Source organism: Ambystoma mexicanum, chromosome 11 (assembly GCF_040938575.1).
Source record: "Ambystoma mexicanum isolate Mex_15411 chromosome 11, UKY_AmexF1_1, whole genome shotgun sequence".
NCBI classification, from domain to species: domain Eukaryota; kingdom Metazoa; phylum Chordata; class Amphibia; order Caudata; family Ambystomatidae; genus Ambystoma; species Ambystoma mexicanum.
The window spans coordinates 247,670,106-247,697,597 of record NC_090934.1 but is presented as its reverse complement, the minus strand read 5'-3'; the positions used below and the strand labels follow the sequence as shown (position 1 = coordinate 247,697,597).

The following is a 27,492-nucleotide window of genomic DNA, read 5'->3' as shown; positions in this document are numbered from 1 at the left end:
GTAATAAGAAATGCTGAAATGGAAAGGAAAACGTCATGAACCTCGTTACAGTTACTATAAATCCTTCACAACTACGGTATATTGATGATCTGAAAACGTGTATGGCTGACCTAGTGAACAAAGATGGTGGTCAAAGTATTGCCCTAAACTATGGCTCCAGCTGAGATTTGATCAAATCTTATAGAAAAAGCTATTTCTTGGCTGATAAAGACTGTCCTTCTACTAAGGATTAATTTGGCAAATAATACATATAAAGTTATGATTCTTTGGGTGCTTCACTTACCAATGTCTTCTGCACCTTCTGACCTTGCTTAAAAGCAGTTTCAATTACTAACTGTTTTTAGGCAAAGATTGAAACTCTCAGAGAACACATTCATTTTCACACTCCATATACAGATGCAAATGCTATTTTTTCCAACCATTGTTGGTGCTTAGATCCCGCTTTCTGACTTCAAACATGTGTCTTCCTCTGACTTTGATAAAATCCTTCACATATGCCACCATTCACGCTCTCCGAGGGATACTTGCTCAGCTGCAAAAAACAAACCAATTCTCAATAAGATGCGGCTGAGACTCGGATAGACTTTCACAGTATTACGGCTTGCACAGGCAGGGATTGCTAAGGTCCAAAACACTTTGCCTTCCTGGCAGAGGCGACCCATGTCAATTAATCTTCCTCTTTGCTTTGGCCCAGTCGCACTTATTTGTGTGTGTAATAAGGTCACTGTGACTTGGCTCCATCGCCCAGGTGATTGCCACAGAATGTTTAGTGTGCGGAAATATAAACACCTTAACAGTCCGTGAAGATGTTTCAGAGGATTTGTGTCCAATTCTCCAGGGTCTATCTGTGCAAAAGGAGCACCCCTATTTCACCTAACACACTGGTTATTTTTTGCCACACAACTGCCCAGGTCTTGGGATCCTTGACTCCTCGCAACTCTGTTTCTTTACAAGTCATGCAGTCTTATTAGAAAATAACTCTTCAATTGACTGGTTTCTTTCTCTTAGTTGGGGAATATGGTTAGATTTGCCTTTAGCAGTTCCCCTTCTTGAAATCTATAACCAATCACACTGCTTTGAACAAAGTATTCCTTGTCTCTCGCTGGTTATTGGCTTATCCTTTTGTTCTGTTCTTTGATGTGGGGGGATTGCAGCAGGGGCATGAAAGGAGACCCCTCGGCAAGAAGGATAGCAAAAAAGGTCTTTACTTTCACATTGCAGTTAAGGAATAAAGGAGAGGTCTAGGCTCCTTTCCGGCAGAATACCGGGGTCCACTATACTGTCTCCATCGCCTGATATCCTGGTATTACCAGCATAGTATGTGTGGCAGACAAGCGGGTAAATCCCCACTCCCATGGAGTCCAATAGGACTCCATAGGATGGGGATGCCACAATCACAGGCACGGTAATACCAGTGCCGGTGATTGCGGCAATTGTCTGCTGTTAGGGGCCTGAACTAGGCCCATACTGGCAGACCTGGAGCTTGCTGGTCCAGAAAGGTGCTGGTACACATTGTTACTGGCACCTTATTTCCAGACCAGTAAATTCATAATGAGCCACTGTTCCCACGTCTCCGACGTATTCATTGAAGATGGCATTACGCTCCACCGCAAGATCAGTGATGCTCATAATCAACTACCACTGTGCCAGGTCATGCCAGCCATCCTGGAGTAAACATTGGGACGGGGTCTGTTGCTGGCATATTTATATGTGGGGATTGCCCCATAGCGGTATGGATGTGGTTCTCCATGTTATGTTATGTTATGTGATGTGTTATCTGGTGATGGTGGTGATGGAGATGGCCCTGGCATCGGTAAATTAATGCCACCCCCATCAGTTGCACTCTGTGCATTGTGGTGGGCTTTTCTGATTGGGGGCCAGAAACCTAAGAGCTCACACTATAGCCTAGGTGTGTATGTCTGTGCAATTCCTCTCTACTGGTATCATACATGGGGCTATGGCACCAGGAGGATCCGCATGCCCTGGTAGGAGTGTGAAAATGTGTGTCGGAGGGGACAGAGCCAATTCTTGGCAGGGGATGAGTAATGTGTGAGGATACTGAGTGGTTACTGATGTGAAGAGTCCTAGTCATGGTGCATAGTGGATAGGGTAGACCTAAAACCATTTCCTAAAACCTTTCTTAGATAGGGGTGGGGGGGGTCATGGCATGGGGGGTTGGTCATGCACCTTTTTGCTCTCCATTTTTACTACCAGTCTGGGATGGTCAGGGTGTGTGTGAGGATTTACATTCCTGTAAACCCCCCATCTCCTCTTAGGCACGTGTTGTTGGGTGCCCCTCGCTAGCCAGGTGTTTTGGACTGCAACTGCCATCGGCTCTAGCCAGCAAAGTCAATGGTGAGGGATCATGGCATCAGTCTCGTCTGAGGTTTGAAGTTGGTAACCTAATTGGTTATTCCCCTGACTCCTTTGACTTGCCTTCTTTAACTCCTTATTCACTTCTTGCCTGATTGTTATTGGTTGAGTGTCTAGATTATCTCAAATGAGGGTCTGAAAGGAGTTAATGGGCAGTGCGGTAGTTGGCACCATCTTGGAACTCGAAGACCTTTAGAATGAGAAGTTGTGTTGTTCTACCTCTCTGGCATTACTTGCTCTGGCATCACGCCATGGCAACTGGCGCACTGTGCGCGTGGTCTTCACTTTCTCACCCTTCATGCAGGTAACACTCACTAGGACCATGATGAAGACTGCAAACTGTGCCAGTTCCTGGGTCCTGGTGTTTTTATTCTTCTTCCCTGGGTGTTCGGGAAGCTCTGCAAGCTTGTGGCTCTCTTGGCAATCAGCCGCCAAGCCTGGGCAAATTCCTGAATCAAAATAAGCCTGGCTTCCTCATTACAACTTACAGGTTCAAGTAACATTCCTGGCTCTGATTAACCAAGGAACTGAGGGTATTCTGGGACCTATCATTGTGACCTTATTGTTGGGGAGTTTTACAAAAGTCCACCAACAGGTTAAACTTTAGAAGACTCACACTTGGCACACAGGGTGTCAAATCTATATAGTATGTCAACCACACAAGTATGTTGGTAACAATGTCTGAGATGTGTGTGTTTGTATGTGTTAGTGTTAACAAGAAGATAGGCAGTACTTAATGGGGGGGGCTTGCCAGGACTCGGCTCTGACACTTATTTCTTAGCCCCTGCACTTATTGCTTATTGTTGATTCCAACTTGATTATGTTGTAGAGCTTTGGCAACTTTATTATTTTATCTGGCAGTCAGTGAGTTGTAGTAAAATGACAGTACTAGGTTCGAAATGTCTGTGAGCTATTTAGCTCCTACCTCTATCCTAGGGGAGCCTGATTACCTTGAAACCAGCATCTACCAGGAACTACCAAGTCTAAGTGATGCCTTGCAAACATGCATATGTGACTTTATCTTTAGCCACATGGTTAAACTGTGCATCTCATATGGAAGTGTGGTGCGCCGTGCATCCGCTCCTGGTTAAGCAGCCGTTGCTCTTGCTTACTGGGGGGATGCCTGACAACTGGAGCTGGATTTAGCTCATTCTCATTGAACCTTGATTTTGAGCCCCACAATGTGCACTGGCCAGGGTATCTGCATGGTCTGGCTCAGTGATTTTCATGCACCAGATGGCCCAGGTTGGCAGGGCTATTTTCAATAATAACAATGAGTTGTACCTTGACCATGCTGGACACTGATGTTGGCCATGTCCACACACCGCTCCACTCAGCCTGCATGACATTGCTGCAAATTCTCTACTGCAATAACCATCAGGTGGGTTGACAACAGCAGGACAGTCACCAGCCAGCAGCCCCAACACAGGGGCAAGGTCGGTGAAAAGGCCAATATCGAAGATGTGTCATGAGTGACAACCTATATAAAACAATCCTGCCTGCAGTGTTTGATAGACTAGTTCATCAGTTAAGTGATGATTTTGCCTGCATTTGTCCATCAATTTACCGTAGGAGGAGAGCCTGCTTACTGTTTTTTTTCTTCTGTGAATAGATATGATATGACTGGTTATTTATAACGCGCTTAATACCCAGAGGTTTCTAAGCACGGACCCGGGGATCGAACCTGGTTAACATTTTACACTTGCCACCGATGGGATCAGAGCAAAATGTTGACAATGTGTTTTAAAGAATCACTTATAAATGGATTGAATTTCAAGACACAACTTATATGTAATGTCAAATGATATCTGTAAATCGCACAGCAGATCCAACACCCTCAACAAATCGGTGGGAGTTGCAGCTTTAACCACAAATGTGTTGACACAGTATGGGGTAGTGTCCGCCCCAATGTGTAACAGACATGCTAGAAAATAATTGGGCCCTGTCGCTTATTTTCTTACAAATTAAGTACTGCAGGTAGGGAGGGGCCTTACAAGTCTGTATTGCTGATGGGAGGTGTGCAGGAGTAATGCCAGGGTGGCATGCAATGGTTCTTCTTGTGAGGCCTATTCAGAGCTGAAAATGGCTTGAACAAAGTGAAGTATGCCAACGAAGGTTAATGGCATTTTACAGCCAATATAGTCAACAAACTGTAAGGCTATTGGCACCAGGCTCAAAGGTGGGTGAGCAGCCATGTGACTTGTAGACATACCGGGTTACATATTTGCAGACAAAATGTAGTGAGCAGGCTTGGTGTGCAAACAAGCTACCTGTTTGTACAGTGTAAAACACATTTTAATACAAATCCATGATGGCTGCCAAATAAACAGGCTGCAAGGAGGATGAAGGCCGCTGTCGTTTTCTAAGGGAGCATAACGTGGGGTGATAAGGGGCCGAGCCAGAAAGCACTGGCTGCGAGAACCAAAGAAGGCGAGGGATAGCGTGGAGTACAGGTGTGCACTTCTAGCTCTGTCTCAGGTGAGTACGTCCCAGACGCAGGGGTGTACTGGCCTACTGGTAACTTAGGAGATTTCCTGGTAGGCCTCTGCACACTGGGCCACTTTTGTGTGTTAACCTATTTTATTTTTACATTCTCTCATAGGAAAAGGGTTGGCTTTGCTAAAAATTGTCCACTTTGAACATTCTTTAGAGGGCCTCTTCTGGTTCCCAGTCCACCCCTGCCCGGACGGTTAGGATCAGGTGTGCGGACGAGAAGGAACTTGACGCACAGCGGAAGGAGTAAGCCAGAGTTTTTATTTTGGGAGTGAGTGCCATCAGCGTACTTATACACCGCAGTGCCACTTGGTAGGGGTGCTCAGACCAGTTACAGCAGGGGAAGGCATGCATTTCTTGCTGATCAAGCCTGCATTCCCAGTTCCATCCTCACAGCCTTTCCTACCACCAGGTTCTATTAGCCCCCTCTTATGGTACCCTAGCTTCTGCGGTATCTTGCTCCACACTCCACCCCTTTCCCCCAGTTTAACTGTTAGCATGTTCCCCTTCTCCTCCTGTTCTCTACTGCCGTTGCGTCTCGTTGCCCTCCACTCCAATTTTGCCACTTGCACCTGACTTCCTAGGTTGCTCTAATTTGCCCCACCCATTCCCCTTCATTCTCTAGTACCCAGTGGGTGCAGCGGGGACGTCATTTCACCAAAATGCCAAGGGTAGCGGAAATGACATCACATGACCCTTGGCCCCTGATGACATCACAGGAAGTGATTTCATTTAACCCCACTCCGAAGTGATATCGCGGAAAGCGATGGAACACGGCCTTTCACACGTTCACAAAAGAGGAAGTGCATCACATAGCATTGTACACTACGAGAAATATGGTTACGCTATCACTATAATGGGATGTACATTTCATACAAGAATGGATCGCCATATGAATCGTTAAGATCAGTGTGTATAGGCCCATATTACCAAATTACTGTGAATGCATGCAGACGTCCATGACCAAATAATAATGATGTGTTATACGCTTAAGCGCTTTATATAGAAAAAATATACACCAAATATCACCCAACCTGTGTTGGTACTTGACCGCAGAAGGATGAAAGGCTGAGTTGAGGCGTTTAAGAACAGGCTAAAGCAGTGACTCACCTCCAGAAGTGTGCCTGAAATAAACCTTTAATAAATCTAGAAATGATTGTGTAGAATTCCAGAAAAACACATTATTTGGTATTCCTATTCTTTCTTATTTAGGGTCAGGGCTGGAAGTGTTAGACTTGTGGCACTCCTGATCTTCTTTTTTTTAAGGGGCCTGAAAAAGAAAGCCAGCCACTCCAGACGTAAAGAGCCACACGGTGCTGGCCACAGCCCAGGAGCTTGCATTACAAAAAAATAAAATGAGGTCACCAGTAAGACCTCAGATGTCACGGGTGCGACTTCTGGCGACCCCCAAATGACGTACCTGGTGTGCAGAAGTCATGTTGCCTCGTCTGACCTTTTCCTCTTTGGCACCACTTCTGGGCATTGACCATTACGAATAGTGCTTATGGTTACCAGCATTGTAATGCCCCCAGTAATAGCCGTTGCTTTGCTCTGGCCTTTAGCTCAGGGTGGCGGGATATTACAGACAGAATTGGCCAACTCCATGGCCATTATCTGCAACTACCTCCGAGCACACTCTGGAGCCCCTCATGCATCCAACATTACTGTGTGTACTACCACTTCCCCAAATCTTTGTGGGAAATGGAACCAATTATCACAAAACTTTAGGACATATCCGCCTCCTTCCTTTTGCAGAACCATGGTCCGTCTTAACAGGACTGACGTGCATCCATGCTACACACTGCATCGTCCCCCCTGTGATTGTAGCATGTATTTCCCACTTGCCCATCCCCCCTTCGTCCTCTTGCCTATTTCTCTTCTTCTGGTACACTAAGGTCTGGATATTCCTGGTGGGGGTACAGTGCGCCACTACACAGGCAAGCCTAGGTGCTCTGATACGGCTTTGATGTGGTGCAGTATAACAGCATAAGCATATGAACATAACCGGACATATTCAAAGCAAGCGGATTGGCTGGGGCCCCCTCAAATGTGCCATTCCAGGTGTTAATAAGCACCATCTTAGAACACAATGTCATAAGTGGTGACTGGGTGGGTAGATAGTCAAGGTAAGAGGTTTAGTCCGTTTTCTTCGAAAGAAAGAGTAGCTTCTACACCGGACAACCTTCTATTAGAGGGGGTGGATACAAAGATGGCCACTGAACATTGACGGCCTGGGGCAGATAGAGTGAGCAAAGGTTGGAGGAATGGGCAGGCGGGGGACATCATTGCTGGGGAAACTTGGGATGAGCAGGCAGGTAATGGGGTGGAATGGTGAGTGGGTAATGAGCAGGCAGGCACTGGTGGTGGGATGATGGATGGGATTGGGAGGAATGGACAGGCAGGGGACATTGTTACTGGGGAATCCTGGGTAATGCGCAGGCAGGCACTGGTGGTGGGTTTGTGTAACCAATTGTGGGGTCTTCATGGGCCTGTGGTCCGCCTGGCTTAGTCTTGCAGTCTCTCTCTCTCTCCCTCTCCCTCCCCCTCCCCCCCCCCTCCCCCTGCGGGGGTCCTTGAGGTTCTAGCCCTTCCAGCAGAGCCTTGGAGCGCTTGCAGTAATTGCTATTCTGTACGTTTGTGGTGCAGAGCTTGTCAAATGATACTCAATGGGTAAAGTCAACCGTATCACATTTCTTTTCTTGTGCTTCTCTTGCAGTGCCTGGAGAGTGACCAAGCTGGGCTGAACCGCATCAAGAAGTACGTGAAAGCGGGACACGCTTCAGGACTGGGTAAGTGCTGAGCCCAGAAGGCACGTGGCCCTGGAGGGAGATAAAGGGGGGAGCGGGCAAGGGGGGACGGGAGGGTGGATTTGGAGTTTAAAGAAAATAAAAGCGGTACCAAGTGGAGACAAAAGGGAAGAAAAGTGGGGAGGGGCTGGTAGATACGGGGTGGAGGGAGGAGGAGCGAGAGAGAAAAGAGGAAGCGGCATGCACGAGCATGGGGGAGAGGAAAGACCAGCATGTGCAAAGCCAAGTGCGCGTCATATGCCCCTATACACTCCACGCCATGACTAAAGGACCTGAATAAAGTTTACACCATTACAAGTGACAACAAACACAAAATGGGCACACACACTTAAGAAGAGCAAAACAAACATTGCAGTGACATCTGTGTCCTTTTGTATTGAGGGCAGAGGCTACACACTGCACCTAAGGCAGACCTAGAATGTGCACCTTTCAACAAGACACAATGCAAGGAACCTCCACAATGAGGCGGATGTGGATTCATACACGAGGGTCATCTACCAATAGATTTCGCTCCAGTTGGCATCACCCACGGGACCTCCGTGACCCAATCCCTAATCTGAGCAGGGACTAAAGAGATGGGGATGTTTTTGTGTTGGGAACGTGAAATGAATGTAGAGAGACCTAAGCAGAGTCTAGAGAGAATGTACTAGAAAACAGTTGGGGGTGGAGTGGGGGCGGGCTCTTCTGATGGGTGCGAATTCAAGCCATGAAAAAGAAAGGCACAGCAAGACGACGGCAAATCAATGAGGCCCGTTAGGCCTGCACTCATTGTTTTACCTTCAGGGGATGCTCGGGCTTTTTCTGCAGGATCACACGGCCCTCAGCATCCCACTCTTGCCCTGTTTTGTTTTGAGGCAACCTATCCTGGTTTCTATTGATGGCACCTCTGTGCTCGACGCTGACAGCACCCTCTGACCTCTCTAATTGATCCCCCAGATCTCCAGGGCGCAGGAGCGTCCACTGGCTGGAGCTGACGCACAGTATTTTCAGAACGTTGTGCCTTCTTCATCAATGGGTGGCGAACCCGTCCATTTTGCCATGAAAGATTCTCAGCTACTCCGCCTGGAAAGCTTTGTGATCCTGACACTGGCTTTATTTATTTATTCGAATTTGTATAGCGCGCAGCAGCCCTGGGGCTTCGTGGCGCTTGTTACAGAGCGTGGTAACGTTTGTTACAGAGTTGTACATTTATACTTTACAATTTGTACTTTACAATTTGTGTAATATTTACATACAGCATATATACAAATACAGTTGGTGGAAAGAAAGAGTAAGGATCTAAAATAGTTAGGTTTTAAGGTTCCTACGCAAAGCAGGGAGGGAGGTTTCAGCTCTGAGGGTGGTAGGTAGTGAGTTCCATATTTTTGGGGCTATGTAGGAGAAACTAACCCAGCTGCTTTAGCTCTGCGGATGTAAGGGATTTGGAGTTGATTAGCGTACTGCACTCTTGTGGGACGCCTGGATATCGATTTTGATAGATATGAGGGTGCTGTGTGGTTGGCGCTGTCACCTGGCCAGATACACCGCGTGGAGGCCACGCTGTTGTTTTGGGCGCCAAGAAGTTAAACAAACTCATCTTGGCCACTTACAAATCCTTTTTAATACCCACTCCCTTGAGCATCTGACGCCCGGTCTCCTGTTAGAAGTGTCTCTATTGCCACAGAGGGGATTTCGTTTTGCACTCCCACACACCCTGGTCACAACCCTCGGACATGAACGTCCCCCAGCAGTAATGTCACACTGGACGAAGCGGTTTCAGGTACGTTGCATTAAGCCAAGGTTCACCGTGCACCTGCTAACCTCTTCAGGGGTGCCTTGCTGGTGCCAAGAGAGCCCACTGATATCCCCTGCTGGTCTGTTACACCTGTATATAGAGGACCACTGTGGCGGGAGGCCAGACAAGGAAACAAGATCACTGAACACTGCATCCTTACATCCCCGGGACACCTGCCATGTTGTATCTCTTGGAAAAAGCTTCATTCTCCTCAACATCACAAACAGAAACCTTGTCCCATGAGTCATTGCTGCAAAGTGGTAATAACTGGTTCCATGTGGGTGCATGATATTCGGAACAAGCTCAGATAGTCAATTGGAAGAGCACCTAGAGAGGTTTACCAGGCTCTATCTAAGCTTCCAAAACAATCTGCCAACTGTAGACATGTCAAAAGCCTCCTTAAAGAACTCTTGGCTCACGTGTGGGTAGTGCAGGCCAATATCTAGGCACTCTGACAGATGTACTGGTGTGTAATATTCATTATCACAACTCCAATGCAATTCTTAAATGGATTTCCCGTTGCACATGGCAAGCACAGAGGTGTTGCTAGGGGGAGGGATGGCTTAAGGGACCGTAGCCCCGGGTCTTTTGGTTGTAGCCCCGGATTGAAGCTCAGGGGCTACAACCGAAAGGCTAGCTAGACCCGAGTCCCGACAGTCCAGACATTAGCATACCCCTGGATCTTTTCCAGACCTAGCAACACCCCTACGCTAGACAAATCGCTCCCCAGACTTCTCACAACAAAAAACGACACCTCTTAAACCAAAGAACATACCATCCCTCAGTGTCACCACATGAACTTGAGGTTCCCCCTCTGAAAGCAAACACTTCAGTTTCTCGGACAAGTTACACCTAGGAATGGACCAGCATGCACATCTCAGGGTGCTTCTGCCCCGCATGCACATCTCTGGGTGTTTCGGCCCTGTATTCACATTGGCCCTGCATGCACATCTCAGGGTGCTTCAGCCCTGCATGCACATCTCGGGCTGCTTTGGACCCGCATGCACATCTCAGGGTGCTTTGGACCCGCATGCACATCTCAGGGTGCTTTGGACCCGCATGCACATCTCAGGGTGCTTTGGACCCGCATGCACATCTCAGGGTGCTTCGGACCCGCATGCACATCTCAGGGTGCTTCGGCCCGCATGCACATCTCGGGGTATTTCGGATCCGCATGCACATGTCATGGTGCTTCGGGGCCGCATGCACATCTCAGGGTGCTTCGGACCCGCATGCACATCTCAGGGTGCTTCGGACCCGCATGCACATCTCAGGGTGCTTCGGACCCGCATGCACATCTCAGGGTGCTTCGGACCCGCATGCACATCTCAGGGTGCTTCGGACCCGTATGCACATCTCAGGGTGCTTCGGACCCGTATGCACATGTCATGGTGCTTCGGGCCCGCATGCACATCGCAGGGTGCTTCGGCCCTACATGCACATCTCGGGCTGCTTTGGACCCGCATGCACATCTCAGGGTGCTTCGGACCCGTATGCACATCTCAGGGAGCTTTGGACCCGCATGCACATCTCAGGGAGCTTCGGACCCGCATGCACATCTCAGGGTGCTTTGGACCCGCATGCACATCTCAGGGTGCTTTGGACCCGCATGCACATCTCAGGGTGCTTTGGACCCGCATGCACATCTCAGGGTGCTTTGGACCCGCATGCACATCTCAGGGTGCTTTGGACCCGCATGCACATCTCAGGGTGCTTTGGACCCGCATGCACATCTCAGGGTGCTTCGGACCCGCATGCACATCTCAGGGTGCTTTGGACCCGCATGCACATGTCGGGCTGCTTTGGACCCGCATGCACATGTCGGGCTGCTTTGGACCCGCATGCACATGTCGGGGTGCTTCGGACCCGCATGCACATGTCGGGGTGCTTCGGACCCGCATGCACATCTCGGGCTGCTTTGGACCCGCATGCACATGTCGGGCTGCTTTGGACCCGCATGCACATGTCGGGGTGCTTCGGACCCGCATGCACATGTCATGGTGCTTCGGGCCCGCATGCACACCTCAGGGTGCTTTGGGACTGGATGCAGCAACATAGGAGCAAAGGTATCATGAACCCTCACTCTTCCTCTAACCCCTGCTTCTGATCTGTCGCAACAGCTGTAGACCATGAAAATGGCAGCGGTGCATGATCTAAATTCCTGTAACATAACCTTGCAAGTTTAACCATCCTAATGCAGACGGTTCTTTATGTGAGCTTAATACATAATCCCATGTAACTGCCTTTGGTGCCCGATGAAAGTATTACTTTTAATAACTGCTTCTTGGTCCCGTTCTCTACCTCCATGTCGTGTGGGGCTTATAATTGTTCTTTTAAAAAAAAAAAATTGTTCTTTCATAACGCGCTTAATACCAGCGAGTGGTTTTTATTTCGCGGGATCGGGGTCGAACCTGTGTTGCTTTCAAGACAAACGTGTTACACCTGAGCTATCATTTCTCCAACGGTGTGGCAGCACAGTGCAGGTGCTGCCGAAAATATCCCTTTGCAACGCTCCTTTTTGCCATCACTCCCTAATTCCTGGGGATAGCCTGACTTCTACCTCCTCGATGAGACTGGCTCTTCCCATGGGAATGTCCTTGTAGGCCCTCCAGTGGGCATGCGGTGCTCCTCGGGAAGGAATCCTCTGAATGGTGCATCCCCCAGGGTGGCTGCATGCATGCAGTGAATCCTGGCTTCCTTTCTGCAGGTGACTGGAGAAGAGGGCAAGTGCCCATCCCGTGCTCAGCTGGCCATTGTGCTCAAGGCATACGGGTGTTATCCTTCCCTGGGAAAATGCACACTGGGATAAACCAACGCACAGGAAGACTTGGTCAGCACCAGCCAGAATGAGGGTGCTGGGGGCACTGATCGTGCCTACTTTGCGGCCGGACACAGATTAGAGACAAAATTAGCCCTTTAATACAGAGCAGCAAGATGCCAGATCCTTGTAAGCCTGCCAGTGATGGGAAGCCGGCTTGTCCCTTTTTGCTGTTGCTCAAGCTTAAGAGTTTCTGGGTCAGGACTGGCAGAGGCAGACCCCTGGGGGTGTCCAAAAACTGGTGCCCGTGCCGGGGCTCACTCAGCTTACATTGGTGCTATTTGCCCCCCTCCCATTTCTCATAGGTGGTTTAAGAGCTGACTAAAGATGTGTGGGCACTCGTGTAGCTTTATAATGATGTATTGAGGTGCCCTTAACCAGCCACACCACCCCTGAGGCAGTTATGTGGTGAATAGATGTATAATGCAAACTCCAATGGGTGATTTCCCGGCGTTCATCATTGTGGGTGCTTTAATGATCCCAACCGTTCCTTTTATTTTATTCCCCAAGCACATTGCCTGCCCCACATCCAACATATGTCGGTGAGAAACCCTTTTTAAAGAGGCCGGTCTTCTATTACACATTTGCAGTGACACAGTCTGTAGTTTATGAACACTGATGTCATCTTGAAGAGTACTTGCACCTACAACCAACCCCACTTTGGGTTTTCATTCCCGTGGTAAAGATAAAGCAATGCAGGGATGGGGCTGAGTGGCTGCAGAGTATGAAGGGACATATGTAATGGCCTCTACATGGAAGAACAATGAAAGGCCACCAGTTATTAATTTGGCCCCAATACCAGACTGGGTGATTTATTTACAGAATTATGGTGATTTACTTACTGGTTAGCGTTTACATTCTGAGAAAGTGATTTATTTGCAGGCAGGGATTTATTTACAAACTCAGCCATCGAGAGTCTTATTTACACAATACAGCCTGGATGCAAAATTCCACCACCTGAGACAATTCTGTGCAACCCCAAATGCATGTTTGCAGGCTCCCATGATGCATTGCTTAGGCCAGGTGACCCTTGCCTAAGCCACCGGCCCAACCTTTAGGCCACGCCCAGCACTCTGAAGACCTCTCCTTGTTAGTGCTAGGCATGGGCAGGAAGGCACACCCACAATCTGTAAATGCCCCCTCAGCAGCGCTGTGCGGGCATTCACAGTGTTAATGTCACTACAGTGAGCCCCCAACTACATTAGCTTCAGGCCCCGCTTGTTAGACTATGCTGGCTATGCTTGAGCCCTCGATTTCGCATCCCACTTAAAGCGCTATTCAAGCTACTGATAACGGCCATTTTCTTCGTCGTTGAGCACACATACATACATACATACATACATACATACCAGCTGAGATCAAAACAGGCCGGGGAATGTGGACGAATTCAGGGGAAGCAGTGGAGCAGAAGAATCCCATTGAAACAAGCAGTAGAGCGTGGAATCGTGTCCCGCTGCTCACGCCGTCCTAATGCCACTACCACGCCCGAGAGACAATAGCTACCTCCAGCGCCTAAAGCCAGCATTATTTTTGATTTCCAGTTTATTCCTGGTTTTTAGAAATTAAAATGTATACGGTCTCCAGAAATGTAGAGCATACATTTTCATATGGAATTACATAGGACATCAATGTAAGCTCCCCCACCCTCTCTCACACTTGAGCAGTAAAAAAATAAATGAAACTGATATACCATTCTGTTGCATGTTAAAAAAATAAAAACCTCTTTGTTCAAAACAAGCGATGGTCGCACCACACACAACTATGATGATAACACTAGTGATTTGATGAACATTATATATTTATGAACATTGCATGCGCCTGCTTAATACTCAAAGGGCAACGTTCTATCCATGTTGATTGTTTAAGTACAGCGCCAAGAGGCCGCCTTGAGGCACTGATGGCAAAGAGGACAGCAAAGGAGTGAGGGAAGGCGAAATAAGGCGAGTGAAGGGGGGCATGTTAGGTTGCCACTTTGAAGGAGGAGAGGAGGGGGAGGGACGGACATTAGAAATGGAGGGAGGGAGCTATGTAATGTTTTAGCGCTATGCTATGTTAATCTGTGCTACTTGTATAGTAGCTTCAAAGGCATGAGGGTGGGTAACGGAGGGGGATTCGTAGCTGATGGAGTAATCCCTTGGAAGCAATATATAAGGTTTGCAATGGCTGGGAGCTATTTAGATCCTGGTTATAGCCAGGGGCTACCTGGTTAGCTTGACGCCAACAGCTACCCAGAGCTACTTTTGACTCCTCTGGCAAGCAGTGCCATACACACATACCTATGTGATATTATCTGCGTATGTTTGGGGATGCATCCAAGGGACATTTAAGCAATATAACCCGAGCGGCAGGGGCATTACCGACTCAGGTAATGCCCTAGGGCATTACCTGAGTCGGTAATGCCCCCACCGTGAGGGTTATATTGCTATTAGGACCTCGGCCGCATTATGTGCGTGACCGGGGCACTAAAAGCATTTTTTTCTGCCGCTGCGGCGTTTCGGGACAGAAAAAAAAAAAATAACGACCAAGAAAATGGCCGCCGCCATGGAAAGGGAAAACAGAGTCCGTCTTCCTGTCCATGGCGGTCATCGGGAGCGGAAACGCTGGGAACACAAGTGTTCCCAGCGTGTCCGCGGTTTTCCCAGCGTGTCCGCTCCCGAAAGAAAAAAAAGAAGCAGAAGGTAAGTGGGGTTGGGAGGGAAAAAAAAAAAAAGGAACCTGCGTCCCCGGCGAGGGACGAGGGAAGCCTCCAGCCGTGTGGAGGCGCAGAGAGGGGATGGCCCCGCTCCGAGTCTCCACACTGCTGGAGGCTTCCCCCGTCCCTCGCCACGGAAGCAGGAACAAGCAGGTAAGTGGGAGTAGGGGGGAGGAGTGAGGAAAGGAAGTTTAAAAAAAAAAGCCTTACCCGAGTCCCCAGCGGAGGGCGAAGGCAGCCTCTCAGCCACGGGGAGGCTCTGAGCGGGGATGGCCCCGCTTCCAGCCTCCTCATTGGCTGATGGGCTGCCACGCCCCCCGCCGAGGACAAGGCGGCTGGACCCGGAGAGAGCCAATCAGAATGCGTGTTGCATTCTGCTTGACTCTCACCGGGTACTAATAAGAGCATATCCATAATATCAAATAGACAAAAAGTGAGAGTTTGCATCTTCCACAAAGTTAGATTTGCTGCACACTGTGTACTATGTTCTGGTTCCCCAGAGGTAGCTCTTACCGAACTGATTATGCCTGGTACCCAGGAGCTGATTATTGCTCCTGGTCAACACATCCCAATTTGGATCCCTGGTTATTCAAGAATGTAATGCTAGGTACTGTACCAGCGTAGCAAGTTGGGCAAATACTGCCGACGTCAATCCATGAGAAACCTAAATGTTACATTTTGTTCGGTAGTGATGATTTTGGCTTTCGGTGCTCATTGCTTCATGCACTCAGTCTCCTGAATGGCATGCATAGGCATCTTTTGCTGTTCTCTCTGCTAATTCTGATCCTTCGCCAAGTCTGAAGCAGAGCGGTTCTTGCCCGGTTTGATTCGCAAAGATTTCCTTACTCTCACAAATTGTGTGCAAATAAGTGTCCTGAGTGTCTTTGTATGCAGGGCAGTGCAGGAGAAAGTGTCTCTCATTTTCGACTCCCCCCAAGTCACGTGTTTGGTAGATTCTTGCCCCCCTAAAACTCTTCTGCCACTCTCTATGTCCTGCTTCTTCTTGTCACTAAATGTGTTTTTGTGGAGTGTTTGCATGTTTTCTTTTTTTTGTTTTTTTTTTACGGAAATGAGGTACTCTGCATGTTTCAAGTTTTGCTCCAGTGATCCATAGCATTCTAATGCAGGGTTCTGTCCTAGTCCTGCACACCAGCAGGGGCACATGAGACAAATAAAATCTGGGGGGGACAGGGGACACCTTGGGGACTTTGCTTCTTTTATTTATTTATTGTGTTTTAGTCAAAGAACTCGACTTTTCACAAAATTAAAATTAAAATAGCAGTACGTATTAAATTACATATATCATCACTGTATAAAACAAGAGAAAAATATGATAACAGCCATAGTATTTTAGCGCTCTCAAGATTGGTGGGTCCAGTTGTGTCCTTCGGTTTGTCCATTGTTTGTGGGAACAGGGGTGTTACCTGCATCGTGGTCCAACTCATCCATTATATCACTTTATATGAAAGGCACCATTGACGTGTTTACCTCTTATTCACCAATCAGCTTGATATATATTGATGAAAAAATCTGTTGTCATCTCATACTGTCAGAATTAAATAAGTGGATTGGGGAATATGTCATCCTGAAGTGAATGCAGGGAGGATTCAGACCGGGGCTCTCCACATTCGGCCACATGTTTGTGTTATGGCATCTGATTAACAAGGATGGAGCAGCAAAGAACATGCCTTTATATGTTGCATTTCTGGATGTTTCATCTGACTGTGAGCTCATGGTAAGAGAGATAATAACAGTTACTTTCAGTGGGCCACTGCTAGCCAGCTCGTTAAGAGGCAGATCACCTGTAAGTGGACTCCTGCCAAATAAAGGAGTTGCAGCCTTTTCTACCAACTTCAAGTTGGTACTTTTTTGTGTGGGGCAAGGAGACATGTGTGTGTCTTTGAATGGAAGGATGGGGGTTTCAAAGAAAGAGAAAATCTTGCTTGTACCTCTGAGTAAGTCCTGTTATGGGAGTAGAGGGACCAGGTGTGTGTGATGTTGCTGCTTTGACTGTCCTTTATTGAAGTCTGGGAGGCCACAATCTTCATCGAACTTGATGGCTACAGGATGGAAGTCCTGTTTTTTAAAAGCTCTTATTGCACCAACAGGCCACTAGACTAGGAGGGCTAGTATGCCAAGCTACAAAGCCAAATGGCTCTAAGCCGCGTTCAATACACCCATGCCACTCAGGGCCTGTTTCACAAAACTTTGCACTATAGCAAATTAGGAAATGCCCTGAGCATCTTCAAATTCATCCTGCTACTTTCTATCCGATTCACAAAGCCTATAGCTGGAGCAAATCCCCAGCTGCCAGGGACATCTCTGAGATGCCTTTGAGCAAGGTTTCACTTGGATATGAGCATGTCAAAGAAGTTCCAGGCAGCTCCAGATTTGCTTAAATTTTAGGCTTTGTGAATAAGTTAGAAGGTAGCAGGAGCACACCTGTGATGCCTAGCACATCTTCAGATTTTCTCCAGTAAACATATTCCTGAACCGTGCCCTCAGTGCCTAGTAAGGATCAATCGTCAGTGCCTGTCAAGAATACCTACACCTCTTTCATAGCATGGAAAACACATGAATAATAGATGGCAAGGGGAGGGCCACAAACTCTGGACTTCACTGCATTAGCCCCACTCCACCCATGGATGCTGACCCTTTAAATCTCCCATCACTTGGTCATTCAAAATGCCAGACTGGAAGGTGGAGGGAAACGAAGTCATCCGTCTCTGGCAATCTGCCTGGTCCACCAATGCAGACACAGAATAGCATCAAAACAACTCAACACTTGAAGAAAACATATGGCACCCTTCTTTGCACTTCCTTTCCTTAACCCATCAAAATCTGCTCCAGAATCTTAGAATAGGCTGCAGATCGATAGGTGGAGTGGTGGGGGAGTTGTATTGGGTTTTCGGGACGCTAGAGGAGTACCTCCTCACTTGCATCCCCACTGAGGGATACCTCCTAACCTTCAACAATAAGCTCAAAACTACCCACAAACTGACCTGCCACCCCTCCGGTCAGAAAGAGCAGTAAGGGGGTGCCGATCAGTTGTTTCTGTTTGTTTGTTCGTTTGTTCATTCATTCATTTTTTCAACCATGCATTCCTTCATTCATTCTCTCCCAAAGAGGTCAAGTCAATATAATAACTGTCCTCAACCACTGGTATCCAGTTAATGCAGATTAATCCCATTGCTCACCACTGGACCGGAAGAATAACCACCTGAGTTGCAGGCTCCCGCCGCCTAGTGTTTCATCGACCCGAACCACAACATCTCTTCAAGCACAGCAGCTTGCTGTACTTGTGAAAAGAGCTCTTGCAGGGACCGGCGAGGCATGACAAAGAAGCTGATGCCGTGCCCCGAACTCCTCAAATTAGGGCTTCTACAGGGAAGCAATTTCCATCCCAAGTATGACGCGCGCAATGCTTTGGGCACGCTCGGTGACCACTAGCGATTGTCGCCTCTTATGGTGTGGGGTCTTCTCCATTCTTTGCTTCTGAATGATCTCGCTTCCTGTCAGTAGTAAGAGCTGCTTCTGCTGACATTGTGCCACCCTCACGCAAGGCTTTCTCTGCAGCTGTATCAAAACCTGCAATCACTCTTTTCTAGAGATGAGCCTTTATGAGAACACAGATTTTAAGCCTGTTCTGATAAATGGGACATTGTCACATTTGGTTATTTTGCAGCAGCTTTTCAGGTACACGCGGATATGGTGTGAAAAACTGACTGTCTTCCCAAAACAAGTTGCCCAAGACCTCTTCCATTGGTTGATCACCGCAATAACAAAGCCGCTGTCATGTCCATAAGCAGACAGTGACCTCTGCACAGCTGGACACTGCACAGCCCTTAGCTACAGGGCAGCCATACAGCTGCAGTTCCACACCCATAGTACTGTAGCGCTTAGATTACTCCTGCACTCAGGACACTAAGCACTGCCCATATAAGGGATGCTACACATAAGATTACCATATGTGGTATAAGGCACATCTGGTAGACCCCAGAGTCTATAAGACTCCTTCATATATGGACATATGGACCAAGAGGAGTGTGGAAACTGAATAATATTCCCCTTCGTTTCAAAATATTCTTTTGGGGGGACCAGAACCTCCATCCCATGATAGTTATGCCTTTTGAAGTGTAAAGCACAGTAGCAGGTCCACCCACTGGCCCATCCCATTTACCTTCCATCCATCCATGGGGATTATCAGCTGCAGCCCTCAATATGCCAACACTGTGTGTGCAGAAGTAGAGAGTGCTGGAGATAGACGATGGTGTAGACATGGTCTGGTGCCAGATGTGGGTGGTGTCACCACTAGCATGCTAGAGACACTTTAGGCCCTACCACTTAATCTGTTAACACATCAATCATAACTGCCTATGCATACCCCATCACCATAGCAGAGCACTGAATGGGGAAGATGGCTGCAGCCGGCCATATACTATGCCTATTAAGACCTCAAATGGGATCACAGCAAGCATTCACAGCTGGAAACATCATTCTCCCATTTTGTCCTCGATTTACTCATCATTCAACCTTGCGGCGGCTGAGACAAAGCTGTTCTCATCTTGCGCCCCAGTCAAACCTCCTGGCCACTGGCTGCCATCCGTAGTTTGATCCCAGCGTTACGGTTCTGAGGAAGACTTAGCTGCTTCCTCTTGTTCTCGTGGTGCCTCACCTGTGGTGCTGTGGCACACCATGGATTTTCTACATACCACGCTAATGCGTTCACTAGGCCTTCTGCACACTAAAGCAGTTGTCCTATTGTAAGGTGCCACTGAACTATACGCCTTCTCTCCCTGATTACATTTCTAGGTTTGCTCTTATGCAAAGGGGCCAGCCCGGGCAGAGAGTCAGTTGCCAGAATGCTCAAAGCCGATTATTGTCACTTTCTATGGCTTTGTGGCGTCTTCAATGGGAATGCTTTCTCCATCAGAGAGTCTAGCCACTATACATGAAATATTAGCAAACCACAAAGGGCCTGACAGGAAAGTTAGGAAATGACTGTTGTATCTCCCCAGCAGGGTCCGACACGACATCACACACACACACAGGACACTTCACTTACCTTAGGTAGCTGTTGAGTAGTCTGTCTGTCTCCCTCCCTCCTCGATAATCAAACGCTGTCAACAGTCAGCACGAGAGCACGCTACTTCATTCTGGAAAACACAGGCTGAGGCTGCGCAGAGGCACGTGCAGTTTGTTCCACGGTGGCCGGGCACATTCCAGTTTCCCTTAGGGACAAAATCAACATCCACCTTGAGGGTGAGTTAAACTATTACGGTAATTTACCTGTCTGTTACAATCTGGTCTTATAACGGGACTAAGCCCTTTCCCAGCGACATGTCCCGCAACAGACGAGTATGTTTGGAGGTTAACATTTCAAACTAAGATCAGTAATTACAACTCCCCCAGTAATCTCAGTTATGTTCCTTACTCACTTTCAGAATTCGTATTCCATCCGAATCAGTTCATAAGAAGTTCTCGATCTATATACGAGTGCCTCCACAGGTTAGTATAGTGACCTCCAATTTTAATTTTAATTTTGGTGATGTTTGAAATAATATTGAATAGCAGCTCCCTCAACTGAACATTTGTTATTTCTATTACAATTTCAGAACGAATATTCCAGATATCGATACCTGAAGAAGGGCTTTACGCCCAAAACGCAGAGTAGCAGATAGGTGGATAAATCTAGTGCTTAGTTAGAGAGCAGTCTCCTGTCAAGATATCAGGATATCATCCCCCCATTTGAATTTGTTTGTGTACACTAAGGAAATGTAATACTTCAGTGTATTATCATTTTCTCGTTACAAAACGAATGTAATTGGTACTTTGATATTGGAGTGTATTGAATTATCAAAGTATAATCATTTCGGTTTCATTTAAATGCAATGTAAAGTTGCAAAATTGCATGGTATCATACTTTTATTTCTGTGAAGACAACCTTTGAAAAGCTATTTTGAGTAGCTTACGTTTGGAAATTTGCACAAATTACTTGACAACTTTTAGAATTGTCTTTGCTGTGCCCTTGCTTGTATCCCGAGATCTTCGAGATACCATCCCTTTGCTCAGAATGTACTTTTAGCCTGCAGTCTGGAGAAGAACTTTTACTTTTGCACGCTGACTGCTGCAGCCTGCAGATGTATTTTTTGATGCTGCATGATGCAACTGCAGACAGTGCTGTGCAGAGACACAGTGCACTGCATTGTGCATGACAAAACAAACACGTATTCTGGGGGGGATATATGCCATTATATCCCCCCACTTACAATTGTGTGGGGGATTTGTCCCCCCTGTTCCTCCCCATGTCCTACGTCCATGCAAAAGCAGCAGACTGCTCACTCTCCCATCTCACTCGACGTGATGCGCTCTGCGCTGCCGAGCACTTTTCATGTGTTCTGGTATTGCTGAGAAAGGGACCCCCATGGCAACACAAACCACCACAGTAATCAATCTGCAAGGCAATAGCACAAGGCAATAGCAGCAGACTGTTCGCTCTCCCTTCACACTGCACTCCGCTCTACTCCAATCCAGTGGCTTCTTCTGAACTTGTAATATGGGACAGTGTTCCATCAGATTTGCAGGGAACTAGCCCAGCCCTGGATCAACATATTTGCCTTCCAGGACAAAGCAGGTCCCGCCCTAGTGTGTGCAGTGGTGAGGAGATGACATTTGTCTGGCTGCAGGCTAGTTTTAATACACCCCGTCTATTCACCTCACCTTAAAATATCAACATTCTGTTGGGGGTATTGCCAGCAAATGTGTTTAAATTGACTTTTGAGTGTGCGTTGTTATAGGATAGCCTGGAGAATATTTTCTTTTGCCCCCTACCCCTTCTTTACATTTCACTAGCATCTCATGATCAATGCCTTTATATTATCTGAAGCAGACATGCATTCCTAAATGCCTAAATTCTTCGCAGCGCGGTCGTAATCTGCATTGGACACTGTGCCGCTGTTTGGCAGGCCGCCTTCTGTTTCCTGAAAGTCTTCCAGGATTCTGCCTGGCTCATTTCAGTTGCACATTTCCCAGCAGTTCATTTTGTAAGCTCTGGACTCTTCCTTAAGTCTATGACTATGGCAATTGGGTGTGTATACTCTTGCTTGCAGCAGGCATGGACGTAATTTTAGGTGGGGACAAACACCCCTGTCCCCCCCTAAAACTTTCATGGCACACCATTTTGTCCCCTTTCATTTGGCTGGGGCACCTTTTCTTCAGATGTCATGTCCCCCCGCCCCCCCCAACATTTTCAGCAAAGTTACTCCACTGGCAGCAGGATACCTCATTGTGACATAATACATCTCCCACCAGATACTGTGCCATCCTGCCCTCCATTCAGGGGTGGAACCATCCTCACGTGTTTGTGATAGTGGTGGTGGGGCATTGAAGGACAGTTTTTGTAAAGTGGGGCAATGAGTGATCACCCGATGCCCCTCCATGCACCTGCATGCCCACTATCGATTGTGCTTTTTCTCACTAACCCTCATACACACTAAGCTGTCTCTCTGCTCCCAAATGTGCTGAAAATAATTATGAAATAAAGTGAAGCTTGAGGGTAAGGGTGTTGCTAAGTTCCTTGAGCTGGGAATCAAACTGGGCACCTTCTCAAGCGGAAGGGACTACAGTTCCTAGCATACCAAGAAAACCACTGCCGACATCCCACCAGGAATGGTAGACGGCCATAATATGCGCGTTCACCCATTGCACTGCCGACCCCCTCCTTCCTCAGAGACTCTTGGCGCAATAGATGCATCTTTTACCACATTTCAGTCACTATTTTGTTGCACACAGAGATGCTAGCCATCAGGAGTTGTGTGCTATCTTGAAACTGAGGCGAGCGGTTAAGTCTCTAGCTTCCTCAAGGGGATGAAATGATACGGGCAGGTGTTGCATCTTGGCTCGCACCGGTCTCCCTGTCCACGAGACCTGCGCGGGTCACCGAACGTTTGGTTTTGGCAGTTGGGACAGAGAGAGGTCACTGGTTTTGTTGATACTGGCCAGCTCTATCGCCAGGTCCACATTCATATATATCACCTGAATTTACTTATATGGTGTGCTTATAAACCCCCACAAGTGGCGACGAGTGAAGGGACTGCGAAGCACGTCGGTGGTGGAAACTGAGCTGTGTTTTCGCATTGCTCTGCACGCTGTGTTTCAACTCCGCCCCCTCATCTGTATTGCAAACTAGAGAAATGCATTATTTATTTATTTGAATTTGTAAAGCGCGCAAACGGCCCTTGGGCCTTGCAGCGCATTTACAGTTGATTCACTTGGATACACTGGTACAGAAAAACAGATACAGAACAACAGTTTTGAAGTATTTATTTTAATTTATAAAGCGTGCAAACGACCCTTGGGCATCGAGGCGCTGTTACAGGTGACCCTGTGAGACTATGGATACAGCAACACCATATATATGGTCAGTAAGGAGCATTTAACGTGGGAGAGAGGGTCAGAAGAAAATGTATAAAACGTCACATGTTGCATATTGGACGTGATATAATAAACTGAAGAAAGTTTAAAGGAGAGTTCCGGGACTTTTTTTTTATTGTCCCTACGGGTCGGCCATGTGTTTGTAAGCATAAATCGGTAGATCGTAGGAAACTTTCCTATGGACCTTACCCGACTTTTCGCCCCTTATCGCACTCGAAATCAGCCTCCATTTTGTGATAATCCTATCATTCCGCCGCATCGACCTGGCTCACCTGCCTTTGCGGCACTAAATCAAATCCCCCGCCCCTGAGCCTGACATCAGCAGACGCGTACTGCCCATTTCAAGCACGTCTCGTGTCAACAATCGCTGCGCCTCAGCTATTGACGTGTTGCCATGGAAATGGCAGGACGCCTCTTTCCCCAATAAGTATAAACAGACCGTTTCACAACATACAGCAGCAGATTTTCGATTCCATTCCTCTCTCTGTGTTACTTTGAGTATTCTGTGACTCGTTTCAGTGCTCTGGTCAGCTACCTTCGCCGCTTGTAGCCCGTGTGAACAGATACCAGTACCACCGCTATAAATTATTTTACTATCTTTACCGCACAATGGCCACAATAATGCCGTATATGTACGAGCCCGAGTACACCGAGGAAGAACTACTGGAAAGGCAAGCACGCGAAAACGATGGGGATTCGGACGGCAGTTGGGAGGACCAGTCAACGGATGAAGAGCCTGGACCATGTCGCATGGACGGCGTCTCCACCTGGTGCACGTGCAATCGGTGCGAGCTAATGCCAACTGAGGAGGAGAACTGCTGCTGCCGTGAAAATTCCGGGTGCTTGGCCTACATTTCGGAAAGCGAGCAAAGTCAGCAGGAAGGCGAGCAAAGTCCGCAATGCATCACCGAGCTGCCAGAGTTCAGGGAAGCCTGCCTCTCACGGACAGTGTTGAGGATGATGATGGTGCTTATGCACGAACTTCGTGGCACTGTTCGTCCGCGTAATCCGAGTAACGAGTAAGTATACTCTGTTTGTGATGTCAGTGATGCCACCACTATTTCATGGTCGTCTCCCACATATAAAATTACATTTACATATCATTGGAACGCATGTAAATTGGTTCCATATAGTGCATTTTCTAGATATAATTTTTTTCTAAGGAAAATGACATGTGTTACCTGAATCGACATTGATAAGAAAGTTTGGTCAGTTTAATACAGTTTGCATCTTTTTTTTTCACAGGTGGTACAGGCTGGTGGCCTATCGTTGCTTCACTTGGTGGCTTCACGGGAGGCTCGGACACCGCGTTCGGAGAGTAATACCTGCCTGTGCGGTACTTGCCATTAGACAACATTTCCCCAGTGACAGTGGACAATACCGCGGATTTTCCCTCGATGTGCTGCAACCTCAACTTTACAATGTGTAATGTTTATTATTTATGTTTAATTAAAATCTAAAATAAAGCCCAACATATATTTTAACAATGGTTGTTTTGATTTTTTAAATGAATCTAGTGTATATTCTCCTGGGAGGGTGAGGTATTTATAAACTCACCCCCCTGCCTTCCATGTAGTAGATCCTGCAGCCATCCTCTTACATTCAGTTAGATGGCCTCTCCTTGGTGAGGCCCTGCGGCAAACGGGTCTTGTCTGCACGACCACTGCCCCGATCCACCCCCCGCCTTATCAAAGGCAGTTCGCACCGGGGTACTTGAGCTGCTGGCAAGTGGAGCTGTCAGGGAGCGATAAAGGCCAAGAGGTGCCAAAGACCATGTACACTTCAAAGTGGTCTATAGAGCATGGGTTTGTTGTTCCCATGTCTACCTCCAGACCCCGTGTCTCCTGCCAAGCATCCCCCTCACGCTGGACGGCCCCCTGCAATCCACATAAGTGTGTCTCCATTCACGAGTCTTCCTGTGTCTTGTCTGCACGACCACCGCCCCGATCCACCCCCCGCCCTATCAAAGGCAGTTCGCACCGGGGTACTTGAGCTGCTGGCAAGTGGAGCTGTCAGGGAGCGATAAAGGCCAAGAGGTGCCAAAGACCATGTACACTTCAAAGTGGTCTATAGAGCATGGGTTTGTTGTTCCCATGTCTACCTCCAGACCCCGTGTCTCCTGCCAAGCATCCCCCTCACGCTGGACGGCCCCCTGCAATCCACATAAGTGTGTCTCCATTCACGAGTCTTCCTGTGTCTTGTCTGCACGACCACCGCCCCGATCCACCCCCCGCCCTATCAAAGGCAGTTCGCACCGGGGTACTTGAGCTGCTGGCAAGTGGAGCTGTCAGGGAGCGATAAAGGCCAAGAGGTGCCAAAGACCATGTACACTTCAAAGTGGTCTATAGAGCATGGGTTTGTTGTTCCCATGTCTACCTCCAGACCCCGTGTCTCCTGCCAAGCATCCCCCTCACGCTGGACGGCCCCCTGCAATCCACATAATGCCACGACATATACACGTCATTCATTCACAAACACACCCCTGGTTCGAATTCTTTATAACCCACTTCATATTTCTAATGAGAACTTCTTTGCGCTTTGCTAGTCAACCCGTGAAGGTGCTGGTTATCTGCTCTTCGTCTCTGTGAACTTCCGTGACCACTTTGAGCAAACTCGTCAGTTTGCAACCTGTGAACTGCTCCCTGTTCTACGACAAGAAACTACTCTGATCCCTGCATCTAACTGTTTGTTCGTCAAGGTAAGTCCATGTACCATAATCATTTTGCGTCCAATTTTTTAATTTATATCTATTTGCTAGTAGTCATCAAATTGCATCCATGTTTTCTTTTCGTTCACGACAGTACATGCAAGGAACTAGTCACATGTTCTGAGTTTAGTCAAATTACTTTTTCTATTTTTTGAAAGTTATTGAAATACTTATCCGCATGTGAATAACGTGTATAGTTCCAAGAACCAAAACGGACCTTGCATTGAACCTTTTATGTGTCATTTACTGTTTTAACACATTGGTATTCATAGAGAATTGTTGATCTTTACTTTTCAGAACTTTCCATAATGCCTGCCTGTTCCATTGGCGGTTGCCCTTCGAAGACCCATAACAAATCTGAAGGTACTATAATGCATGTTTTCCCTAAGACAATAGATCAGATAAGAGAATGGGTCCGATATTGCGGATATCCAGCCTCTGAGCTAGAAAGTAGAGTCCTAGAAGTCTTTGCGGACAAGAGGGGTGATCGATACCGCATCTGCAGCAGGCACTTTAGCCCAGACATGTACTCCACATCATTGCTAATAAAGAAGAAAACACCGCGAGCGAGGCGAAAATTGCTCTCAACCGCTATTCCCACTCTATTCGTCCACATCCCTCCACTGGTGAGTCAAGTTTACGTATTTATCTCTCGGCCTTGCGGTAGTGTGTAGCATTAGCTAACAATAATTTCCCCATTTATGTATCCACTCAATATGAAGGCGGAAGATTCTCCATCCGTGTCGTTATTGCAGTCATCAGCCACTTCAAGCGCCTATCGGGTAATCTTACTTAGCTATTCTGACACTGACTTGTTTTAGGCATGTAAATCAATAGTTTTAATTGATCGTGTAATTATTTTACCTAATGGTACACCCTTGTACTCGTCCTCTAGTCTTTGTTTTCAGTTATAATTATTGTTATCCAAAATAATGCAAGTACTGTCTTTCAGGGAGATGCTGAGGAGTCCAACGCATTGACGACAACCGTAGATGTCACTCAGATGCTCGAGGTACGTTTCCGGACAGTTCCATCGATGGAGATCATCAGATCTTGCATTCTTGTAGTGTGATTGTTACACACAATGTTTCTTTCGTTTTTAGCCATTGATATGTCCTTCTGTCGTCGCCCTCCTATTTGTCTTCTTTTTTCAATATTGTGTTCATTACTAATGAAAGTCCTATGTTTCAGGGAGTCGATGGAGCATTAGTCCAAGTAGAAGGGGGAGCATGCAGTTACGGGTCGGCGCAACAGCTTGCAGAAGTGTGCACCGCAGTTACATCGTCCCTTGATGTTCTTATGCATTTCGAGGTATGGATACTGACAGTTCGATCAAGCGAAATCATATGACGTGATTACATCCGCTATACTTCCTTCTTTATTAACGCAAGTACT

At 47.4% G+C, this 27,492-nt stretch overlaps 1 protein-coding gene across 1 annotated transcript in view; it reads left to right on the top strand.

Moving 5' to 3' along the window:
* Positions 1 to 27,492, top strand: part of ASAP3 (ArfGAP with SH3 domain, ankyrin repeat and PH domain 3) — a 519,538-nt gene that overhangs the window by 104,418 nt on the left and 387,628 nt on the right. The window contains exon 2 of the mRNA XM_069622958.1: positions 7,583 to 7,655. Within this exon, the coding sequence (XP_069479059.1) occupies positions 7,583 to 7,655 (73 nt within the window). The remainder of the gene's footprint in view (positions 1 to 7,582; positions 7,656 to 27,492) is intronic.